Source organism: Mirounga leonina, unplaced genomic scaffold (assembly GCF_011800145.1).
Source record: "Mirounga leonina isolate KUSES-001 unplaced genomic scaffold, KU_Mleo_1.0 Mir_127, whole genome shotgun sequence".
NCBI lineage: Eukaryota > Metazoa > Chordata > Mammalia > Carnivora > Phocidae > Mirounga > Mirounga leonina.
The window spans coordinates 71916243-71942104 of NW_023270316.1; the positions used below are offsets into that span (position 1 = coordinate 71916243).

Consider the following 25862-nt stretch of genomic DNA (forward strand, 5'->3'; position numbering starts at 1 on the left):
ACATATAATCTAAATTTATTGCATATATTTAGGGTAAAAAGAATACATAGTAAAGCATCTAATCCTATCTTATGCATATAATTATTCTCAACACATCCCTGTTGTCTTCACAAAGTTCTGAATTGCTTAAAAAGTGAATGTCTGAACTAAACCCCATACAGCAGAGATGCCGGGGGTCAGCCAGCCAGGTGTGGAAGCAGACTTATGGGAGGCTGGCTCACATTTTATTTATGCCTTGATGTACTCCAAGTTCAAAACAGCACATTATTCACAGATACCTATATATTAAAACAGTAATGACTCAGTAATGACGTTATAATGTCTGCTTGATCTGGTTGATAACATATCCTACTATGGCCCCACAACCATTCAGTGGAATAAATAGACGCATCCTGTTGTTCAGCTTAACATTATGAGACTTTTTTTTTTTAAATCATTTGGAGAGTGTTGAATATCACCATAAATGCCTCATTTTACTTCTGAAGAACCCGAGGCCCGAACAAGCGTAAGACCACACAGCTACTTAGTAAGAGAGCTGAGGTTAGGGCCCAGTGTCCCCGGCTACCCTTCGGGTCCCTGTACATGTCACTACCTTGCTAATTAAAGGGGATGAGAAAAGCACAATGAAATAAATTTTCATATATAATTATGAAAGATAGATTAAAGGGTACCAGAGATACATTAACTTCAGGGTATACAAACAATCTTTCCAACATTTCAACCAGTTTTCCTTTCGTGTGTGTGTGTGTGTATGTGTGTGTGATTTTTGCCAAGACCAACTAAATTTAAAGGAAAACAAAGAACAATACTTGGTCTTATAACTCTGATTATTGGTTACCCTGAAGCATGTGGCTAGGAGGCATGCAGCCTGGTCAAAATCATTCTTAGGTGACATAGAAAGGAAAGTTCAATGCCAATGTCAAATTCACAAGTGCATATACTGCACAATGACATTCAAACCCCAGTTGGTGAATCTATTTTACTGAAATCACCAAAGGAACCAAAACTGTCTCATATCAAACCTATGTACATTCAACTGTGTAAGAACATTCAACAAAAATTTCAGTTTAGCACCCAAAAGTTATCACGGCCACCAGACAGAAATTTTGATGTCTATTGGTTGAATAGACACATAACAACAGCAGTAATAGCATTATTGGGATCTAGGTACTCTTAATAGTGTCGATAATATTCCCTTTTAGCTGTTGGTACTTGCCAGCAGATAAAATCTATACTTCATTTATACTGTATGTTTCTCTCGTATTTTGTCTTATTTTCAATTCAGGCTGCTCTTGTTCAAGAATGTACAGTGCAAGGTGCCTAAAGTGATTTAATAGTTCTATTATCTGCCCAGAAAATTCCACAGGGTGAGATCTACATTTCACAGAAATGAAGTTCTCTTTTTATCTATAAGCACCCACTTCAGAATTCTTTCTGATCAGTATTTCATTGCTAGTCCAGCATATCCCTTACTTGAAAATACAAATTTCTGCCTCTCAAGAGATCCAAAAAGCTGCCTGAACCTTGGGCTTTTGCTTTAGCTCTCACTGTGTCTCCACCTTGTGGGGAGGCAGGGCAGGAGAGCAGTTGAACCGGAAGTCTCCAAGAAAACCAGAAAGAGGCTGATGGAGCACTGACAGTTCCGTATCCCCTTCTTGGTTACTCCCCACCACAGCTATATTACCATCTGCACCTCATCCCTTTTACCTTCCTTCCTTTCCCTTCCCTTCCAGCTTTCCTTTGACTTAATATGTTTATCTCCCCCACCCCCCTTTTTCCTTCTAGTTTGGATCCTATCCAATTCTTTCTAGATATACTGGGATAAGTTAATATATTTATATTCCATGAAGGTATTTTAAACAAAATGTTAAATTACACATACTCTACTATTTTTATACATTAAGATAATGACTCTGATCCCCATCACTATGGATGATTTATTCCATCTTCTATGACCTGGTTTTATGATCAGTGGTATGAACTTATGAAACAGGCAGCATCTATGGTTTTAGAAAGGTCTCCTCAGCCTGAAGGGATCAAGTAGGAGATCTTTTTTAGTCATTACAAATCTCAAAGATGTTAGCATCAGAAATATTATTATATCTTTTAGAAAATCCAAAGTGATAATACAATCTAGAATGGCACTGTCCAATAGGATAGCCACTAGCCATGTGGCTATTTAAAGTCATTAAAATTAAAGAAAATTTAGAAGTCAGTTTCTCAGTTCACCAGCCATATTTCAATGGCTCAGCAGTCCCATATGACAAGTAGTTACTGTACCGAGAGCATAGATACTGAGCATGTCATCATCATAGAAAGCTCTACTAGGCAGCAATGTTCTAGAGACACGTGAGGACCCTATTATAAACATGCAAATAAGAAAATGCCTTTCTTGGCAATAATAATTAGGATTTTTAATTTTAGAAGAAAATTTTACCCTTTTGACCATAGTAGTGAATTTTGTCTCTGATTCTTGAGCCAACTGCACATATTTGCCATAAAACCAGTGATTTCTGATGGTCATCTATGGAATCTCTTAGGGTTGGTACAGCAAGACTGGACAGGGAAGGGGAGAGGCAGAGAGGGCTTGAGGGGGCGCCCCCTACAACCCTGGTCAACCAGCACCTCTGTTTCCAAGGAGTTGTATTTAAATATCAGTTTATGACTCAAAGCTCCTGAAAATCATTATATATTCACTCTGGAATTTGAATTGCTCTAACTTATAGTATAATAGGGACAACACATTAGAGAGAAGTGTGATCTATCACATCACTGGAGACAGTCCCAAAATCTGGTAGATTGTTTCCAGTACACAATCGTGTTCTCCAACCTCAAGTTAACCTTTAGCCAGCCCCGCAATTCTCCCTCCACTTCTTATTGACTCATACTTTATTACTCCAGGCAACCATTATATGCCTTTCTACTTTATGAAATCCCAGTTGCACCATGTTTGCTCTTTGCAAAAACCCTACTTTGTAATTATCTGGGACAAATGAAGCTACCAAATGTGAAACTTCCTGGGGCTCTCTCTTCCTAGGAGTCCAGTATTTCTCTACATTCAACCTTCACCCCTTTCTTTCTTTCTTCATGGCTACCTTTCTGAACTTGTATTTGATGTTATCCCCTCCTGTTTGCTCCAGGAATTGCTCCATCTATCATCCTCATCTGCTTTTATCTTTAATGGCTTCTTCATCACTGGAATCTTCCTCTTGGATCATAAACATTCCTATCTGTGCTTTAAAAAAAGGGGGGGGTGAAACCAAACACAAAACAACTTTCTCTGCTCCTCTACTGAGTCTTCATTTTTCTCCACCGAACATCCTAACATTCACCTCTTTTCTCCATCCTCACCTGCCTTACCCCCTTGTAACCTGATTCCTGCCTTCATACATCTTGTTCAAAGCTCCCAGTGGCCTCCTAATACTAAATCTGTGTTCCCACTCTTCTTCATGTTGAGATGGTCAGTCTGTGAAGCACAGACTGCAGTGACTGACCATCTCCTTGCCATGAATGTCTCTCCTCCCTGGGCTCTCCTGATGCTCCCCCCTCCTCACTGACTATGCCTTCTCTGGTTGTATTCCCTGGGATCTAGTCGGTCCCATCCTGCATGTGTCACATCCCTCTTCCCATCTCGTCCTACTCACACTCCCCAGTGAGGTCAGTCATGGCTGCTCTCCTTAATGTCAGTCCAGTATGTCTGTAAATCTGGATGAACTTATATGAATGCTTTTCTGGGACCTTGACATGACTAGAGCCCCTCAGACCCCGTTCCCGAGCTCACAATTCTGCAAGTGGTGCCCTCATCCTTCCAGCCACCCCTCCCTCACAGGTGCTCTTGACCTGTCAGTTCTCTCTCATATTTGGCCCTTCCTTTCCATCCCTACCACTGACCCCTATGTTTCAGGCTCCCACTAACCCTCTCCTCCCAACTGCGGCCTGTTATTTCACTGACATCATGAAATTTATCCTCTTTATCACTGAAAGCTGAAGGAATTACCAATCTGTGACCCCTGTCTACTGCCTTGAGGAAGATATTATTACAAGAATCTTTATGAACCTTCCCAGGAGATAGCCTGTGCGTGTTATGGCAATACAAGAAAGCATGCGCTGTTGGCAAAGTTCCTGCAGGAAGTCAGTATGAGTCTAAAAGTTATGCTCGATTGCTTTTTACTATTTCTTCTCTGTCACTGTCCCTGGTGGTGTTAGAGTTGTGATGGAATGTTACCTCTGACCTATTGCTTCTGTGAAAGCTAAAAGCAATCAAAGGTATGAAAACACCCGACCCCACACTTCCCATCTCTTGTAGCCCTTGACCAATAATCCAAGAGGTGCAGCAATAGGCAGAGTGCAGGGGCAAGAAGGGGACTTCCAAGAACTTCATAGCTCTGCATTTTATAGATAAAAAGCAGGGCAATAAAACCTTTGAGCTGCTCTCTGTTAGTGTTCTGAAATTTCTCTCTCACATGATAGAAAAAATAACAAAAGTAAGGTCTGGCCAGAAGGAAAGCATCCCTAATTCTGGCACTGCTAAGATCACTCATCCCCAGTCTCCCTTGTCCAAATGCCTTGGCTCACAATTGTCACAGTAATTGTTCTCAAATATACTTCTGATTATTCACCACTTAAGAAGCATAAATGGTTCTATAATTTTAACAGAATGAAGTCACAGGATACTAGCTGTTGAGAGCCAAAAGTGGTCAATTCATTTAATTCAATCTCTTCCAACTTTGTAATAAAAATCTGAGTCTACTGAGATTAACTGACTTTCTCCCCAAATTACTCTATTACCATAAATGCTGATTTTGATGCATATTATGCACGCAAATGTGGCATACTTCTTTTTTTTTCTGTTCTTTTTTTAAATTTAATTTTATTATGTTATGTTATTCCCCATACAGTACATCATTAGTTTTTGATGTAGTGTTCCATGATTCATTGTTTTCGTATAACACCCAGTGCTCCATGCAATACGTGCCCTCCTTAATACCCATCACTGGACTAACCCATCCTCCTACCCCCTCCCGTCTAAAACCCTCAGTTTGTTTCTTGGAGTCCATAGTCTCTCATGGTTCGTCTCCTGCTCCGATTTCCACCCCTTCATTTTTCCCTTCCTTCTCCTAATGTCCTCCATGCTATTCCTTATGTTCCACAAATAAGTGAAACCATATGATAACTGACTTTCTCTGCTTGACTTATTTCACTTAATAATCTCCTCCAATCCCATCCATGTTGATATAAAAGTTGGGTATTCATCCTTTCTGATGGCTGAGTAGTATTCCATTGTATATATGGACCACATCTTCTTTATCCATTCGTCTGTTGAAGGGCATCTCGGCTCTTTCCACAGTTTGGCTATTGCAGACATTGCTGCTATGAACACTGGGGTGCATATGGCCCTTCTTTTCTTATCTTGACCCTTTTTCCATAGTTCAAAGTATCCATTTTTCATTAAATATCTTGAATAAGCTAGAACATGCTAGACTATGGCACTTATAAATCTTTGAGGGACAATGTGATTTCTAATAGTGTTGCCCACATATCTGAGTCTAGGTGGATAAAGTAGGTGTTACTTAAGCAATAAAGAAATTATTTTCACTTACAGAAGAACCATGTCCTCCTGTGTACATGAGTATGAAGGAAGCAAAGAAAGAAGAAAGAGAACTGAACGTGTGGGAAGAATCTGGAAAGTTAACTGCAAGATGCAGTGAAAATGATTCTATTTTTTCCTTATAAAGAATACTTTAAATTACATAATTACAGATTCCAGGGAAATAGATATTTAAATCCATCAGTGACATGTGTTTGACTTCCTCATTTCCAGAGAAAATCAGAAGCTTATTTTGGTTTTTGTTCTCACTCTTCTCTTTCCCCCACCCACCTACACCGGATTGAGATATCTGACAAAGTAAAACCCTAGTACAATGGGAATTAGACTCTAGCAAAATGAGAAGCTGAAGCTGCGTGAAGCTCTTTACACACTATAAAGTTAAATGTTCCCACTTTTTCCTACAGACATTAGAAAGGCACAGAAATAAAATCAGATCCAACTCTCAGTTTCTATTTCTAGCAGAGGTTTTATATGCCATCAGCTTCGATTAATGTGCTATGTCTTAGTCACCTTGCATAAATATGTTTCATTTAAAGGCAACCCAACTGAAGAAGGTATTGCCTCAAATGATAACATGCTAAGGGCATGGCAGAACCCCTTTAGATAAAGAAAACAAAATATGACTTTCTTTGCCTATATTTTATAAATTTCCAAATAGCCTGAAGCTTACAGCCCAAAAGAGACCCCCATGAAAATCAACTTCTAGAACTGCCACCTTCATGTTACATAAATGATAGATGTTTCATCTTAATGTTCAGAGAGGCATTCACATACATGACAGAGGGGAGTATAAAAATTAAGAAATGAAACAGACATCATCTCCCTGACTTATATATAATCATTACCACCTTACCCCATGCCAGACACAGTTAATCCATCATGGTCATTTTTCCAACTGAGCTTTTAAAATCCTTCTCCAGGGCGCCTGGGTGGCTCAGCTGGTTAAGCGACTGCCTTCGGCTCAGGTCATGATCCTGGAGTCCCTGGATCGAGTCCCACATCGGGCTCCCTGCTTGGCAGGGAGTCTGCTTCTCCCTCTGACCCTCCCCCCTCTCATGTGTTCTCTCTCATTCTCTCTCTCTCAAATAAATAAATAAAATCTTTAAAATCCTTCTCCACAAAGAACTTAATGCACATGGCCAATGAATAGAAATGGCGTTGAACCACTGTCGTTATGACTATACGAGGCTCTTTTCCGAGCACTGTGCATTCATTAATTCCATTTAATATTCCCAAACCTACTGTGTTTTGTTACACTTATTTTTATTTATTCTTATTTTACAATGAGAAAACAGAGGCACAGAGAGATTAAGTAACTTGCTCAAAGTCACAGAGCTAGTAAATGGCAGAGGCAGGATGCAAACCCAGGCAGCCTACCTCCAGAGACCACATCCTTCATCACTATGCTATATGGTCTCTTAAGAAATGAAAGCCAATACAGAGAGAAGATGGGATTTTATTTGTCTTTTATGGAAATTTTCAAACATATAAAATAAGTAAAGTAAATAGTACAATAAACCCTCATAGTTCCATCATCCAGCTTCAAGATCATAAAAAATTTACCTATCTTTTCTCACTTTTTTGGAGGGGAGGAGGTGGTGCCAGATTATTTTACAGCAAAGCCAGAACACTGTCATTACTTAAAATGTGGAATAATTAGGTCTGCAGACATAATGCAGTAGTGCTGAGATAGCAAGGAGAGGATCTAAAGGGTGTGAGGACTTCCCTCACCCCCAACTCAAGGGGGTTAGGTGCTCCTCTCTTCATGTATCTCCTTCCCCTTCCCACCCACCAAATGCTGTGCAATCTTCAGCCATAGCCAGACTCACAGTTCCCTACATGGATTTCTTTTCACACTCCTATCTCCCCACTGGATTCTAACTTTGCAAGAGTGAAATTTTGGTGTCCTGGTCACAACAGCTGCAACACTGAGCTCTGTGCTTACCTCAAAACAGATGCTAAAAGAGGGCTGGATTGGGGAAGGGAAATGGACAGTCTGATAGTCACAAAACCAGACAGCCAAGAAAAATGAGACAGTTCAACTAGACATGGTTTCTACCATAATTCCCCTACCATAATCCTACCTACCTATCATCCCCCAAATTTCAGTTTATCTTACTTTCAACCAAAAATGGTCAACTAAAACAAAACAAAATAAAAAAAAAAAAAAAAACCAAAAGACATTCATACTCTAATCCCATCTCTGGGTGGACATGATCATTATCCGGAGTGTTTTGAAATGGAATGTACAATGTCAATAAGGCTTAATCTCAAATACACAAGAGCTTCTCTGAAATCTGACCTCACAGGTCCCTTTAGGTTCCTTTTTCCATGAATAAAAAATGACTCCCTCTTTGCCAATGGAACATGAGATAGATTAACGGTTGTTTTGGTAATAATACTTCTTGGCAACTCTGAACTTAATTAAAATTCATGTCAGATACAGAAAATCAAATGTATTATTTATGTAAATGTATTTTATGTTATTCATGAGCATGAATGCTGAAGTTAACATTACAAAAAGCTTTCATATTAATCCTTATTTTCATTGAATAACCTTCCAAAAGGGCTAGTGATTTTCCATTTCAGATTATTATCCCCAGAACCCAAATCCTATTCGGTAATTAAAAGAACATCTACTTATTTAAGTATTAAAATAAGAAATAAAACTCTAGAATTTAATGAAAATATCTAATCTCTCCAATTGAGAGGTCTAATTTTGACAACTCTGAAATTCTTTCACAAAAAGCCACAATGGTAGGGTTTAGGCCAATTCTTTGAAAGTGGCTAATTACATGCAAGGAGATACATAGGTTATTAGATATCTGTGAGACTATTAGGTCAGTCTACATGATGATTTATCTCTGAATATAATCATACTTTAAATGACCTATTATATTTTCTACTCTTTGAGTTGTATAAAATATCTATAGGTATACCATAGTCAAGAGAAGCAACATTTTAGAGATTCTAGAAAACTGTGAAAATCACAATGATGATGAACTCCACCAACTATCAAGACCTGTGAAAGCCTTGATAAAGTGAAAATAAGTTCCCTCTACAAAATACTTCTGAAAGCTGCTCAGGTTACTCTCAGGGCTCTCTCTTGTTCCATACTCTTACATAAGAGAAAATGTAAGAGAATTTCTATTGGCAAAGAATTTCTCTTGAAACTCTCTTACTGTAAAGGCCATGCTAGGTGGCATGAGCGATACTAAAATTATTAAAAGACATAGCCCCTATCCTCGAAGAGTTTATAATCTGTAGGGGAGACAGGGCAGAGAAATAAATAAGTACAATGAGACAGAATGTGATAATCCACAAAAGGGATGCAAGCAAGGAGCCACAGGAGTTCCCAGGAGAAAAGATCGCTTCGGGTTCACAGATGAAGGACAATTTTTTAGAGGAAGTGGCATTTGAATTGCACCTGAAAATGGCAGAATCTACAGAGAAATCTGGCTAGGGAAAGAGGGAGAGCATTCCAGAGACGTTTACACCAAGACCACAAAGGCAGGAAAGCACAAAGCCCTCAGAAGAAAAAATGAACGATTCTGGTTGGCCAGTTGAGGGTGTACATGAGGGGACGGGATGTAGGAGAGGCAAGAAGGGAACCGGGCAGGTCATGGAGGACCTGGAATATCCAACAAGGAACAGAAGCAAGCACAGGGGCACCATGAAGCAATCAAAACAGGGTGAAAGGGGAAGTGATCTAGGACTGTGTGCCTTACAAATTACAGAGTGATGTGTGTTTGTGTGTGTATACCACACCTTCTCTATCCATTCATCAGCTGATAGACACTTCGACTCTCTCCATAGTTTGGCTATTGTTGATAATGCTGTCATAAACACCAGGGTGCATGTACCCCTTCAAATCTGTATTTTTGTATCCTTTAGGTAAATACCTAGTAGTGCAATTGCTGGATCATAGGGTAGCTCTATTTTTAACTTTTTGAGGAATCTCCATACTGTTTTCCAGAGTGGCTGCACCAGTCTGTGTTCCCACCAACACTGCAAGAGGGTTCCCCTTTCTCTGCATCCTCACCAACACTTGTTGTTTCTTGTGTTCTTAATTTTAGCCATTCTGACAGGAGTGAGATGGTATCTCATTGTGGTTTTGATTTGTATTTTCCTGATGATAAGTGATGTTGAGTATCTTTTCATGTGTCTGTTAGCCATCTGGATGTCTTCTTTGGAAGACTATTCATGGCTTCTGCCCATTTCTTAACTGGATTATTTGTTTTTTGGGTGTTGAGTTTGATAAGTTCTTCACAGATTTTGGATACTAACTCTTTATCAGATACGTCATTTGCAAATATTTTCTCTCATTCTGTAGGCTGCCTTTTAGCTGATTGTTTCCTTCACTGTGCAGAAACTTTTTATCTTGAGGAAGTCCCAATAGTTCACTTTTTGTTTCCCTTGCCTCTGGAGACATGTCTAGTAAGAAGTTCCTATGGCCAAGGTCGAAGAGGTTGCTATCTGCGTTCTCCTCTAGGAATCTGATGGATTCCTGTCTCACATTTAAGTCTTTTGACCATTTTGAGTCTATTTTTGTGTGTGGTGTAAGGAAATGGTCCAGTTTCATTCTTCTGCATGTGGCTATCCAATTTTCCCAACACCATTTGTTGAAGAGACTGTCTTTGTTCCATTGGACATTCTTTCCTGCTTTGCCGAAGATTAGTTGACCATAGAGTTGAGGGTCCATTTCTGGGCTCTCTATTCTGTTCCATTAATCTCTGTGTCTATTTTTGTGCCAGTACCATACTGTCTTGATCACTACAGCTTTGTAATATAGCTTGAAGTCCGGAATCATGATGCCTCCAGCCTTGCTTTTTTTTTTTTTTTAAAGATTTAATTATTTGAGAGAGAGAGAGAGAGAGAGAGGGTGAGCAGGGGGAGGGGCAGAGAGAAAGGGGTAGACGTAGACCCTGCACTGAGCACAGAGTCCGACGTGGGGCTCAATACCACAAACCTGAGATCATGACCTCAGCCGAAATCAAGAGTGGGATGCTTAACTGACTGAGCCACCCAGGCACCCCTGCTTTTCTTTTTCAGGACTGCTTTGGCTATTCGGGGTCTTTTGTGGTTCATACAAATTTTAGGATTGTTTGTTCCAGCTCTGTGAAATATTCTGGTGGTATTTTGACAGGGATTGCATTAAAAGTGTAGATTGCTCTGGGTAGTATAGACATTTTAACAATGTTTCCTCTTCCAATCCCTGAGCATGGAATGTTTTTTCCATTTCTTTGTGTCCTCTTCCATTTCTTTCATAAGTGTTTTATAGTTTTCAGAGTACAGATCTTTTACCTCTTTGGTTAGGTTGATTCCTGGGTATCGTAATAGTTTTTGGTGTGAATATCTATTGCTTTTAATATGAAGTCTTTAAAGTAGGAGTTATTTTCCCTGGCACATTATGGCTCTTGTCCCTCTGGGTGCTCAGGGTATCCCTCTCTAGTGTCCTATGAAGCAGAGGTGAGAAGAAATACCCTAAGCACACCTGGAATGATTCTGTCCACACCTGTCAGCTCTCCTTTAGCAAAAGCTGCTGCCACAAGAACAAAGTTCAATTCATCTTGAAATTATGTCCACACCTGTCAGCTCTCCTTTAGCAAAAGCTGCTGCCACAAGAACAAAGCTCAATTCATCTTGAAATTACTATTATTTCTTTAAGAAATCAAGGCTTTAGCATCTTCCTTAGAAAGATATATACCATGTGAGATTTTTTTTTTTTTTAATCACTCTCGTGCTCCCTCCAAAAGAGAAACATGCCATTGGGAATTTTACTACTAAAAACTATGACAAATAGCTGCTCCTATATTTAAAAATCTTCAGACTGTCAATATGCACACACATATTCTAAAAATAGGAGTTCCACATTTGCAAATAGTTCTTTATTATATTCATATTTCAGATTTTGAGACATCTACTGGGCCCTAATGGAATCCATAATGACAGCGGTGCCCCTAACATGAATCCTGTGTGAAAGTAGTTCAGAGATGCAGCGCCTTTAGGAAACCAAGTGAGCAAAAACCTCTCAGAAACTGCTTACAAACACTTCAACATAAAGGAAAGTGTAAGGTACTACTTTTAGGAATAACTAGGTAGACCAAAATTTAGAACTGTAAAAGTACAAATGTGCTGCACATCAGCTCTCCAAACCCAAGAAAGGATAAAGAGCAAGCTCAGAGAAAGGAAATTTAAAAAAAAATAATATGAATCAATCTCATTCTCAAACTCTACCCCCCAAACCCCATCCTGCTGTCTCTCCCTTACTACTTCAGCCTGATTCAACTGTTGTAATCCCTCCCAAACAGCCCTGCACATGAAAACCTCTAAGACTTTCCTGGCCTTCCGGCAAGTTCTTGCTAACCAACATCTGAGATGTCATGGCTTCAGATCCAATAACAATGACTTTGAAGTTGATAGGCTGAGATAAGTTTTGGTCATCAAAGGCACAGCCAAATGGGGCAACCTCCAGATCTTCTTTAGAAACAGTGGCTGTTTGTGACTTACTCTGAGACTATTAATTCAGACTTTATAAAATATAGCTTATAACATCAGTCTCAGGAACCAGGCCTAGAGTAGCCTCATTCAGCTAATGGGGATCTTTCTGGACACAGAGTTGAAGAAGTTCAGCTGTGTTTTTTTTTATTTTCAATATCATTTGGTTAACTTTTAGAAATCCAACCAAGTGTTCCATCAAAATGAAGGCATTACAGGTAATCCCAGGTGACTAAAAGGATTCTCACCACCACTATTTAATACATGTTTCATGTAACACCTGTTTTGGATCTTTCTTTGACTTCTTACATAGAATCCATGGAGCAAAGGGCTCCTGGAGTCAGCCCCTGGATAAGTCATTTTCTATATTTCAACATCTTTTTCTAGCACGTTAACTCATAACTGAAAAATGATAGGGCCAAACAGGCTTTTTTTTCCTCAGTAGATTCTTTTCTAAAGTCCTAACAATGGTAGCTTAAAGTAGTCAAATCAAATCTTTCATACACAAAGGAATGAAACTATTACACCCGCATGCGGATCCACCCGGCCCAGTGTGGCCCGAGGGGCGTATCCCGCAGGGGAGTAGCGCACGCCGGCCCCGCCCACTTACGGTTGGCCAGCCGGCCCTGCTCGGGCTGTGCGCTGTCCGCGGACTGGGTGCTGGAGACCGAAGACACGCTGGAACTCCGCACAAACCCAAACGCCGCTAGCTTGGCTGCCGGGAGACGCGAGTATCCGGGAGGACGAAGTCCAGATTTGGGTAGATTGGATTTTGCAGCATTTGAACTGGAGGCTTTCTTTAAATCTGCTATAATTAACGAAAACAAAACAAAACAAAACAAAACAAAAAAAAATCCGTTGACAACAAGATAGAGAATACATGGACTATGAATATTAATCTAGCTCTATCATAAACAGGCCACAATCAATCTTGCAGGGTGTGCTTTAGCACATTCACATACACATCTTTATGAGAAAGGCCCCTCGCAGTGGGCTGGGGGTTTCAGAGAATTCAAATAAGAGGAGAGGCAGTGGGGCAGATGAGACAAGAACAGACAACTAGTTCTATTATATGACCATAAACAAAGGTATACAGTGCTTAGGAAGCTGAATGGAATGAACACTTACTGTTGCACGTTACCCTAGAATTGTGAAATAGACATACACCTTAAAATCTGACATGCAGTGGGCAAAGAGCCCTTGTGGCAAATAATTCATCAGCAATTTTAAACAGTATGTGATAATTCATGGAAGCATGTACAAAGAATCGTTTGCTAACATTCTGTTGGTTGTAGGAATGAGGTGGGCACAAACTATGGAGCTGGCCAGGTGGAAATCCAGTCTCTGTCATTTATTAGCTGTGTAACCTCGGAAACTTGACCCAACACTTTATAACTCAGTTTCCTCCCATGGAAGGACTGGGATGATAAAACTGGCCTCAAAGGTCTAATATAAATATTATTGCTTGTAACAGAACTTTATAGGTGCTCCAATTAATGCTAGTTTTTTTTTCCTTTCTCCATGATCTGGTTTTGTGTTAAACTAAAATTCAAAAAACAAACTAAACTTCAAAATTAGTTCCCAGATATGTGCAAAGCCAGCTAATTTTGAAATAATAAAACATCATGCTATAAATCCACCATCTCAGCATGATGATATCTGAACCAGGCTCTGTTCATGGCCACTGCAATGATCATCTCCACACTATAAGAAGTCTTTCAATATCAGATAGAACCAGGATGTTATCACACACAAATGCTCTTTAATATTCCTTAAAAGGAAAAGGGGCTAAAAGTCCTAATATTCTGTATAATTGTCCTAGTGAAGCCATTTATAACTTTTACCTGCCATATTTACTGTGAGTGCTTATATACAGATCCTTCAGCAATGCTCCTCACTCCTTATTATCTACTGAAAGATTAACCGGGTTTCAGACTAATAATAATAAAAAAAAATTTTTTTTAATTGATGCCTAAAAATCAATGAAGAATCTATAATAGAAATAAATCTATGTATGGAAATCTGTGGAGAACCAACAGATGTCAATCTGGTCCAGTGGTGCCTCTTCCTCTACTAGGAGCTCCCCCTAAGAGTGAGGCTGTAGCCAGTTGTACATCCAGATGAAAGCAGAATATGCACAACTATGGTTTCCTGATTTCTGGGTCAGGACTAGGAGGAGGAGGAATCAGGTGAGTGCAGAGGGACGAGGGAACAGGGATCTGGGGCTGCAATAGTCCCAATTCAGTTCTGTCCTTCTGCTTGGGAAAAAAATGTTCAAATATGATGAGAAATAGTCATTGTTGAATAAGTAGTAATGGCCCTTCTGTATCAGCAATTAAATGTCAGATCAATGCCTTCAATTGCTGTTCTATCATTTTGCATACTCTGAGATGATATCCCCAGAACAATGAAAGTGTCCCCATAAATCAGATACATTTTCGCAATAAATTTAAACTAAAGCAATTTTGGATAACGCCTGTAAAACAGTTTCTAAAAAATCAGATGTGATTTCAATAATAAGTATACTAAATCCATCATGTTTTGATACTAATTTCAGTTATAGAGGGTAAGAGTATAACCTCTTTCCCAACCCAGTTAATCAATAACTGATTTAAGATTACACAAAATCAAGTGAGAAGAATATGAATAAATGGGTTTTTTTCCTAGTAAACAAGCCCATATTTCAGAATGAAGGAAAGGTCAGAATTCCTAACAGAACACCTTGGCATATAATAAACATTCATTTAATATTCATTTAAGAATGAAAACTAGATACTCCTGGGTGGCTCAGTCAGTTGAGCATCCAACTCTTGATTTTGGCTCAGGTTCATGATCTCATGGTAGTGGGATTGAGCTTCACACAGGGCTCCATGCTCAATGCAGAATCTGCTCAAGATTCTTTCCCTCTCCCTCTACCTGTCTCCCTGCTTAGGCACTTGCACGTGTGTATTCTCTCTCTAAAATAACTAACTAAATAAATAAATTCCTTAAAAAAATTAAAACTAGTTTATTAAATCATTACATAAGACAATAAAAGCACTGAAAATGTTCAAAGAGGAATTTACCCTATTCTACCCTTACCTATATTTAAGGATTGCTCATGTCGTCAGTAGAAAGGTAGCATGTACATGCAGAGAGGGAACTCAACAACACAGGATTCCAAGCAGACATGACGTAGGTCTCTAAGTGAGTTCTAGGCTTTCACTTTCCCTTAGTCCATCTTTCCCTTTGAATAAAGGCACATACTGTGAGTGTATGTGGGTGTAGGCTACTTGTGGGAGTATGTCTTACACCAACTCTCTGTGTACATAATTTTTTCTAAATTTAATGTAATCCATACATCAAGTTAGTATCCAGTGGTCTCTCCTCCTACCAGATACATCTCACAAATAGCTTACGTACCTTCAGGGTTTGGAAGAACAGGTCTCATTCTTTGGAAACCATCAGTGCCTAGCACAGTGGTTTTGACAAATTATTCAATCAAATTTAGCTGAAGTCTGCAGTAGCCAAGCTTGCACAACATGAATATAGCCTGCTGTGTGGGCTGAACACCTCCAGTGGTCTCTCTGCATGTGAACTAGGCTGGAATGGGGCTCTAAACTCTGCTTTCTAAACAAGCACCTCTGTGATTCTCATTCAGGTAGTCCATGGAGCATACTTTGGGGTGAAAATGTCAAAGAAGATGCCATATCAGCCTGGGAAAGGTGCTCTTCAGCATTACATACTGACTGAATGTGCCTTAATTTAATCTTGGTTTCTCATAAAAGGAATTTACTTATAAAAATGTGCACTCCTTACTATTTCTCAAGTGCAGCATGTCAGAAGAATATATTTTTTTCAACTATGTAGTGTCCTTGGACTATTCAAGAATACAGACTTTGATGGAAATAGCATATCAAAGTGCACAGTAAGTCCTCAATAAACAAATGATAATAATTAATATTAAATAAAACCGAGCAGACACATAAGAGAGACATCTTCTTCCACAATGGTGGCACGAGGAGCTTCATGGACACTTTCTCCAGTAAACCAACCATAATTAGTAAAAATCATTTTTAAAAAACAACAATCATTTAAAGTTTCTAGAAATTGTTCTAAGGGCATACAGCAAATAAACATTTATAAATGAAAATCTACTAAATCCCAGTAAGAATAGTCAGACTGGATGGCACTTGAGCCTGACCCACTCCTTTCCTCCTCTGCAACCCTGTCCATCTCAGCATGATGAAAGCTCTACTCTGGGTGGCTGGGACCAAGGCAACAGGATTTCTCTCCCCCTGCTCAAGAACTACCATATCTCACTGGGAGAGGCGGGCCACCATCATTTCCCATTCCCTATGCCCTCCCCTCAGGTCCATGTTGCAGAAACTAAATTACATGCAAGCAAGAGGCCAAGAGGTCAGAAGACTCTCCCTTCGCCCGGCCCCAAGTAAGAGGGCAGAGGCACTACCCCCTCTTACCACAGCAGGCCAAAAATACTGGGGCCCTAATCACTGTTGCCCTGGCTTACTTGTAGGCTAGATGTTCAATATCAGGAGAGGTAAAGGGAGAAGAACAGAAGCTACCGACCCTGCCTAGCAGCCACCTGTAAATCAGGATTGCCAATCCTAGAGGAGCAGACCTGTGTCCCTGCCACATCCCCCAGCAGAGTCATAACTAAGAGGTTTGCCCAAAGGCAGAGATAGGCCATAAGAACAAAAATCACTGAGGCACTCTGTAATGCCCACATTAAAAAAGAAGAAAGATGTCATATCAATAAAGTAATCTCCCATCTAAAGACACTGAAGAAAAAAGAGCAAACCAAATATAAGTAGAAGGAAGGAAATAATAAATACTAGAATGGTAATAAATATAACAAAATGGAAAAGTAAAAAGTCAAGAAAATCAAATTTGGTTTTTAGAAAGATCAACAAAGTTGGCAAACCTTTAGTTACAACTGATCAAGAAAAAAGGAGAGGAGACTCAATTTGTTAAGTGAGGAATGAAGAGGGGACATCACTACTAATCTTACAAAAGTAGAAAAAATTATAAGGGAATATTATGAACAACCTAGTGAAATGAACATGTTTCAGAAAAACACAAAGGAAAAAAAAGGAAATAGAAAATCTGAATATACTTACAACAAAGAAATTGAATTAGTAATCCAAAAACTTCCTACAAAGAAAAGCCCAGACCCAAATATCATTAATAGGGAATTCTATCAAGCATTTAAAGAATTTATACCAGTTCTTCACAAATTATTCCAGGGAGGGAGGGAGGGAGAGAGAGAAACACTTCCAAACTCATTCTATGAGGCCAGTGTTACTTGATAACCTAACCAAACATATCACGAAAAAAAAGAAAACTCTCACACATGCAAAATTCTCACCAAAATATAGCAAACTGAAATCAGCCACATATAAAAAGTATTACATACCATAACCAAGTGAGATTTATCCCTAGAATGAAAGAGTGGTATAACATGGAAATCAAAGTACTATGTCATATGAATAGAACAAAGAAAAATCACATGATCATCTCAATATATGCAGAAAAATCACTTGACAACTTCCAAGAGCATTTCATGAATAGAAAAATGTCCTCAACTTGGTAAGGGGATGGAAAAAAAATCCATAGCTAACATCATACTCAATGGAAAAAGAATGAATCCTTCCCCCATAGATCAGGAACAAGGCAAGGCAGTTTGCTCTCACCACTTCTACTCAATATTTTATGGAAGGTTCAAGTCAGGACAATTGGGCAAGAAAATTAAAAGCCTCGCAGATTGGAAACAAGAAGCAAAACTTTCTCCATCTGTAGATCACACAATCTTGTATATAGAAAACCCTATGAAAACTAAAACCTTGTAATAAATGAGTTCAATATACAAAAATCAATTGTATTTCTATATACTTGCAATAACTAATCCAAAAATGAAATTAATAAAGTTTCATTTACAATATCATCAACAAAATAGAATATTTAGGAAATGTGGTAAAGGGTTGGACTCCCTTTTTTTTTTTTATCTTTGACTGCTAACAGCTATCAGGTTTCAAACCCCACACCTCTTTTTAGACTGCCCACATATCTGGAAAAGCTGACACGAAAGCCCAGGACGGCCTCCTTTGGCGCAGGCAGGCAAGTCAAACTACACAAGCCCCTTCCCACATCCACAAGAATTTCACCTCCCCCCACCCCTGACGACAATAAAGTAAGTTGAGTCATTTCATATGTATTTGAGAGGCCTGCACTGCTCTCCCCAGACGCCTCAGTCATGTGAGTAATAAACTCCCTCATAAGCTGCTTTGTGTATGGCATCATCGGTCTTGACATCCAAACCAAATTTTGGGTGGAGGTCCATCCTATCTCTTCAGGGTGACCACAACAATAGGTGGTATGACCAGGATGCTGAGACAGTGACCGCCATCACCGGGAGCCTTTCTTCGTGTTTCACTTGCTAGCTGACTCTGCTGCCTAATAGAAAACACACACTGGGGTGCCTGTGTGGCGCGGTTGGTTAAACTTCCGACTCCTGGTATTGGCTCAGGTCATGATGTCAGGGTCATGAGATCGAGTTCCATGTTGGGCTCTGTCCTGCGTGCAGAATCTGCTTGAGTTTCTCTTTCCCTCTCCCTCTGCCCCTCCTGCTTGTGTGCTGTCTTTATCTAAAATAAATAAATAAATCTTAAAAAAAAAAGAAAACAAGAACAGGAAAGAAGGAAAGCACGGCCTTGGAGCTGCTGCTTGATGGGCTAGCTCATGCTTTGAGCTGTGCTGCTCTGCTCTGCATTAGTGAGTCCGACAGAGCCTCTGTCATAGATTAACCTGACCCATGTTGGAAGTTTCAATAATTAATTGGTTGTTCAGAGACAGGAATGTGATTGGGGTGGGGTCCTAAGTGTGGCCTTGGGGTCCTGCACAGGTATCTTAGAACGCAGTTGTAACAGATGCCAGGCTCAGGGGAAAGACTACCTTTTGCTGCATACAGGTCCCCTGGGTGATCACTCATGAAAAAGCAGTCATTAGAAGAAAAAACACACACACAAAAGAGAAAAAGCAGTATGTGAAATGCTGAGATCTGCATTCCTAAAAGCAAATGGCTGCGCAGGTCCCTTAAATACCTCTGTTGCTGCTGCTGTCTATGCCTCTGTCCCAACAAAAATCCTGATCCTCGGAGTTATAGAGAAAAACACCCATGGCATCTCTATAGCATAGCAAAAGGGGTTAACTCAAATCCTCCTTAAGCCTGAGGTCCTTAAGTCCTATAAAGTAACACTGTCATGGGAGAGGCCTCCAACCCTGATGATACTGATTGGACGTTCTCCCAGGGGGAAATCTACAAATAGAAGGGGAGTAGAGAGAACCCCCAGTAAAACCAACAAGGGAAAAAAAGGAATACAGGGGTGGAGGAAGGAGAAGGGAAGAAGCCCGGATTTGGCAGAATAAACAAAAAACTGAAACAGAGGTCTACAGTTGGACCCAATTGGAAATCGAAAATTTCCTAAAAGAATTTATACACCAAAAGATAAAAAGGGCACTGACTTTTGTGTATCTATAACGTAGCTTCTGAATTAATCTTAACATCTCCTTAAATGTACTAATTGACAAACCTTTATGACTTTAATCAATACTGGGGCTCAAACTATAGTTATACGTGGGGATCTCATTAAATTTAAATACTATATCCCCTATAGTATTCTATAATCTTGAGGGAGTTACTGAACGAGAAATAAAAGAAACATAGATATGCTTCATCTTAACCATGAGAATTATCATCTTGCCTCAATTTCCCAGAGTCAGAGCATCCATTGCCCTAAAATATCCCATAGTGGACATGAACACTCTGTGATTAATACATTTAGAGAAAATTAAAGTTTTGACACATAAAAAACTTAGCTTGACAAAATGGGACCCTACAGACCATACCTCCAGTTAAAGCAGTTAACAGGACTGGCTATAAATTAAAGCAAGGCCTGCAAGAACTGAAACACATTACTACAAGACCCCTACTGCTCATTTAACAAGACAATCTGGCCCATTCTTAGTCCCTCAGTCACAGTTTTCCTTCACTTCCTGAAGGGACACAAAACACCTTTAAAGAGCGGCTACCCACAAAATCTTTGTGGGCTAGATCTTGACTGGATCCACCTTTCTCCAGGAGCATAGGTCTGACATTACAATGACGACATCTTCCTTTGAGGACATTTATATGACACACTTATTCAGGACGTACAAATACAAAGACGCCCATAAAAAACAGATGGGCCACTGCCTAACACAAAGGTGTGCAAGGCCCTGCCACCTTAATTAAATTCCTACAAATTATTTGATAAGCTGTGGGGTACTCTATCCCTGATACTGTCAAGAAACAGTGATTCTCTCAATATCCAAAATATTAAAAGAAACCTGGGGTCTTTTAGACTCCTTTGGGTTCAGGAGGCAAAATATTCCTCATTTGCAAACTATATGTAAGCCCATTTATGCTGTTACTTGCAAAGTGGCTCACCTTTCGTGGGATCCCCTCCAACAAAAGGCTCTAGAATCTGTCCAAATTGCAATCAACACAGACTTCCATTAGTGCCCTCAGAGACACTCTCACTGTAGAGGCTTTAGCAACCCCTCTCATGCCTTCTGGAGTTTCTAGACCACCAATAATGGTTATAAGTTGCTCATGGGTTTCTGCTCTAAGAAACTGACCTCCTTGGCCCTGCAATATACAATATTAGAGTGGCACTGGCTGGGCCCCTGCTGGTCTCTCCTGAAAAGTAAAGCTCTCATCTGCCCTGAACCTGTTACCCTGTGCACCAAGGTCCCCAATATGCCGTAGGTTATAAAAGTAGCATCCCACAAACTCACAAACTCAGCAGAGGTAGCCTGGACTTCTTGCTACAGGATGGAACCAAACCTGGGCCCTATGGCATAGCCCACCTGCAGAAGGGGGTGGTCTCCCTGTCCTCAGTCCCTTGCCTGATGTCACAGTGCCAGAGGACATCACTCTTTTCCCAGACCCACTGGCTACCCGTGGAGCCCCTTTAGGATCAACCGATGAACAGCAGTGGGAGTTTATGCACTTTATATGGTTGGAACCATAACTGTCACACATGATGGAGCTCATTGAGAGTTGCTGTTTTCATCCCGTAGCCAAGATGTTCCTGAAAAGGATGCAACCCAAGCGTCCCACAATTAGACAAACTTCAGTGTCATCTAACACTGGATGCTCTGGTCCAAGTCAGTCCCATCCCCACGTTTTTACACTCTTGGGCCATTGCCATTGGCCTGGCTGTCTGGTCCAGCCAGTGGCAGGAACAATTCCTTATTCAGGGTTGTGCTCTTTAAGGTTAAAAAAAAAAAAAAGTTTGAGAATCATTTTGTGCTATAGAGACCCAAGCAATAAAATTAAAGTCACACATGTTTCTACACTCCCTACAGCCACAATACAAGCTCTCACCATGACAGTCCTTATCCACTTTTGGAGTTCCAAACATTACTGATAGCGAACAAGGCAATCATTTCGCTTCTCAGAATACACAACGCTGGGCTCTTGAACAAGGCATTCACTGGAACTTTACCTTCCTTAATGACCTTAAGCTGCAAGTTTCGTAGAGCACTATAATGGCTTACTAAATAAGTTCAAATTCAATTAAATATAGCACATTTTAATCATCAAACATCAGGGCTCTCTGGCTCCTCCCATCTGAGAAAGCTCACAAGCAAGTGTGGTATTCCCCTCTTGGCACCTGTGGGAAAGTCAAACCACTCCAACATCTGCCTGAGTTTGGAACAATCACCCATACCCCATTCCCTACCCACAAAAAAAAACTCCAAATGAATCTCCTTTCCTTGTTCTCTTTCAAGCCATTTGGACCTCCTTGGAAGACCTGTTCTGCTCTCCCCAGAAACATGAAATATGTAGATAATAAAGCTTTTTACACCCTCTTGAGTTATGTTTGTGCCATTATCAATCTCCACTAGGAAAGAGAAGCAAATGAGGACTTTCTATTTCATTGTCTAAGGTAACTATGCAATCACCTCCCTGGTAAAGTTCCAATTATAGTTGACCTTTAAACAACAGAGGTTTGAACTGAATGGGTCCACTTATAGGTGTTTTCTTTTTTCCAATAAATACAGCACAGTATTGTAAAAGTATTTTCTCTTCCTTATGATTTTCTTAATAACATTTCCTTTTCTCTAGTTTATTCTATTGTAAGAATACAGTACATAATACATATACAAAATATGTGGTAATCAACTGTATGTTGGCTTCTGGTCAGTAGTAAGGCTTCAGGTTAACTGCTATCAGTAATAAAGATTTGGGGAGAAAAAAGTTACACACAGATTTTTGACTGCACAGGGGAATTGGTGCTCCTAACCCTCACATTGTTCAAGGGTCAACTGTGTGTGAGAACCAATGTAGACGTTTTGGGGGTTTTGCTTTGTATGAATTTTACTTATACCAGCGTGCTTGAAAGTATGAAATGCACTGCTTCTAGACTATAAAGCTATTTCATGAAAAGGCTACTCTGTAATATTTCATTTTGCTTTACTATAAATCCAAATTACCTGAATATTTTCCTAATACTAAATGGGAATCTGAACAAATTTGAGGGTTCATCTATATTTTCAAGGTGGCTATACCAGGAATAAACTTAACAAACAAAGTGTAAAACTTATTCTCTTTAAACTGCAAAACATTATTAAAATAAATTAGAGAATACACAAACAAGTGGAAAACATTCTATGTTCATGGATTAGAAAACTCACCGTTGTTAAAATGGCACTACTCCCCAAACTGATCTACAGATCAATGCAATCCCTATCAAAATTCTAGCTGGCTTCTTTGCAGAAACTGACAAGCTGATCCTAAAATTCATGTGGAAATTCAAAAAAAACAAAGGATAGTCCAAATAATCTTGCAAAATAAACACAAAGTTAGAGGGCTCATAGGTCTATTTTTCAAAACTCAGTACAAGGCTGGAGTAATCAAGGCTGTGTGGTACTAGCATAAGGACAGACACAGCTTAATGTAAGAGAACTGAGTTTGCAGAAATAACCCAACACTTATAGTCAACTGAATTTCAACAAGGCTGCCAAGTCCACTCAATGGGGGAAAGAAATGGTTTGTCAACGAATGGTGATCGGACAACTAGGTATACATATGTGTAAGAAGGATGTTAGACGACTACCTCTTGTCATATTAAAAAAAAAAATCTCAAAAATGGATTCGAGACTTCAACAGAGATACTAAAACTATAAAACTCTTAGAAGAAAACATAGTTATGTATCTTCATGACCTCAAATTAGGCAATAATTTCTTGTGTGTGACACAAAAAGCGTAAGCAACAAAAGAAAAAAATAACTGAATTTCAACCAAAGTAAAAGCTTTCAAAATTAAAAGCACCATGAGATAGTACCTCGTGCCTATTGGAATGTCCATCACCAGAAAGATAAGAGACAAATACTGGTATGGAAGTGGAGAAGAAGGAACCCTTGTGCACTGCAGCTGGGTTTGGAAATTTGCATAGCAACTATGGAAAACAGCATGGAGAACTCTCAAAGTATTAAAATGATCCAGCAATTCCACTTCTGGGAATATATCCAAAGGCAAAGAACATAAAAAAGATATCTGCACCCCCATGTTCACAGCAGCATTATTTACAATGGCCAAGACATGGAAACAACCTAAGTGTCCATCAATAGACGAATGGATAAAGAAGTTATTTTACACACACACACACACACATACACACACACACATTGGAATATTATTCAGCCATTAAAAAATGAGAAAATTTGCAGCAACATGGATGGAATTTGAAGGCATTATACTAAGTGAAATAAGTCCGACAGAGAAAGACAAATACTGTATGATCTCACTTACATAGAGAATCTTAAAACAAACAATCAAAAAACCCAAAATGAATTCACAGAAAAAAGATCAGACTCATGGTTACCAGGAACAGGAGGCTGGGGGAGGGGGAACTGGAGAAAGATGGTCAAAAGGTACGAACTTCCAGTTATATGATAAATAAGTACTAGCGGACATAATGTACACCCTGAGGACTACAGCTAACACTGCTGTATGATATCAGGGAAGCTGCCAAGAAAGTAGATCCTAAAAGTTCTTATCACAAGGAGACAATATTTTCTTTTATTCTTCTTTTCTTTTTATTGTATCTATATGAGAAGATGGATGTTAGCTGAACCTCTTATGGCAACCATTTCACAATATACGTAAACCACACCATCATGCTGTATGCGTCAAAGTTATACAGTGATATATGTCAATTCTCAGTAAACCTGGGGGAAAAAATGTGAAAGCTTTTATATTCAAAAGACACTATCAAGAAAGTGGGGGGGGGGGCACCAACCTAAGAATGGGAGAAGATGTTTGCAAAACATGTATCTGACGGCTTTCTAGTATCCAAAATATACGAATAACTCTATAACTTGACCATGAAAAGAAAAATAACCAAATTTTAAAATGAGCCAAGGATTTGAGTGGATATTTCTCCAAAGAAAATATGCAAAGTGCCAATAAGCCTATGGCAAGATGCATAATATTCTTAGCCATCAGGAAAATGCAAAACAAAACCATAATGAGAGACCACCTCACACTCATTAGAATAACTATAATCAAAAAGACAGACATTATCAAGTGTTGGCAAGAATATGGAGAGAGTGGGACCTCATACATGGATGGTAGGAATGTAAATGGTGCAGCCACTTTGGAAAACAATCTAGCAGTTCCTCAAAAAGTTAAACATACAGGTAGCATATGATAGAACAATTCTACTTCTAGGTATATCCCTCAGAGAAATGAAAACATAAGTCCCCCACAAAAACTCGCACGTGAATATTTCATAGTGTCACTGTGCATAACAGACAAAAGGCAGAAAAAATGCAAATGTACATCAACTAACGAATGGATAACCAAAATGTGGAATGCCAATGCCAATATAGTAGAGTATTTTTTTCACCATTAAAAGGAATTAAGTACTGATACATGCTACAATACGGACTTGAAAGCAAGTGAAAGCAGCCAGACACAAAAGGCCACATACTGTATGATTCTATTATGTGAAATGTCCAAAATAGGCAGATCTATAGAGAGAGAAAGATTAGTGGTTCAGGGGCTGGGGTTTGGGAAAATGAGGAGTGCCTGATAATGGGTACAGGGTTTCTTTCTTTTCGGGGTCATGCAGATGTTCTAAAATTGATTGTGGTGATGGTCGCACAATTCTGTGGATATGTTAAAAACCACTGAACTGTATCCTTTTAAAAGGGTGAATTCTATGTAGCATATGAGTATATCTCAATAAAGCTGTTATATCAAAACAAGTTTTTTAAAAAAGAATAGAGAATTCTTGTCTTTGGTTCAGTAATTGGCTTACACTAAGGTAGGGCAATGGCTATTGTTCCAATCTCTACCAGTATCTTCACTGTCAAGGGACCTGTATCAGATACAGAATTTGGTCTATCACTGTGAGTTCTCCCCAGAAAAATAGGCAAGTGAATGACATATTTGGAATAGCAGATCAAAGATCCTTCCCAATGGATATAACAGTAATTGAGAAATTAATTAAAATAACTTCAAAATTAATAAACATCTAAAAAAAAATCCTTTCTAGGATCCAGTATCTAAATCCCATGCATAGAAGCTGAGGTATACTCACTTAGGTTTATCAAGGCTTTATATTCTTGCAACATTTTGACAAGAAAAAAGATAAAAATTCCTGTTTGAACAACAAGAGATTTTGCTGCTACTGAATGTTTAAAT

General features: G+C 39.3%; 1 protein-coding gene across 1 annotated transcript in view; it reads right to left on the reverse strand.

Moving 5' to 3' along the window:
* The window catches only part of LOC118009548 (microtubule-associated tumor suppressor candidate 2-like), a 91815-nt gene that overhangs the window by 22346 nt on the left and 43607 nt on the right, over positions 1-25862 (reverse strand). Inside the window, exon 3 of the mRNA XM_035003620.1 lies at positions 12717-12914. Coding sequence (XP_034859511.1) covers positions 12717-12914 — 198 coding nt within the window. The remainder of the gene's footprint in view (positions 1-12716; positions 12915-25862) is intronic.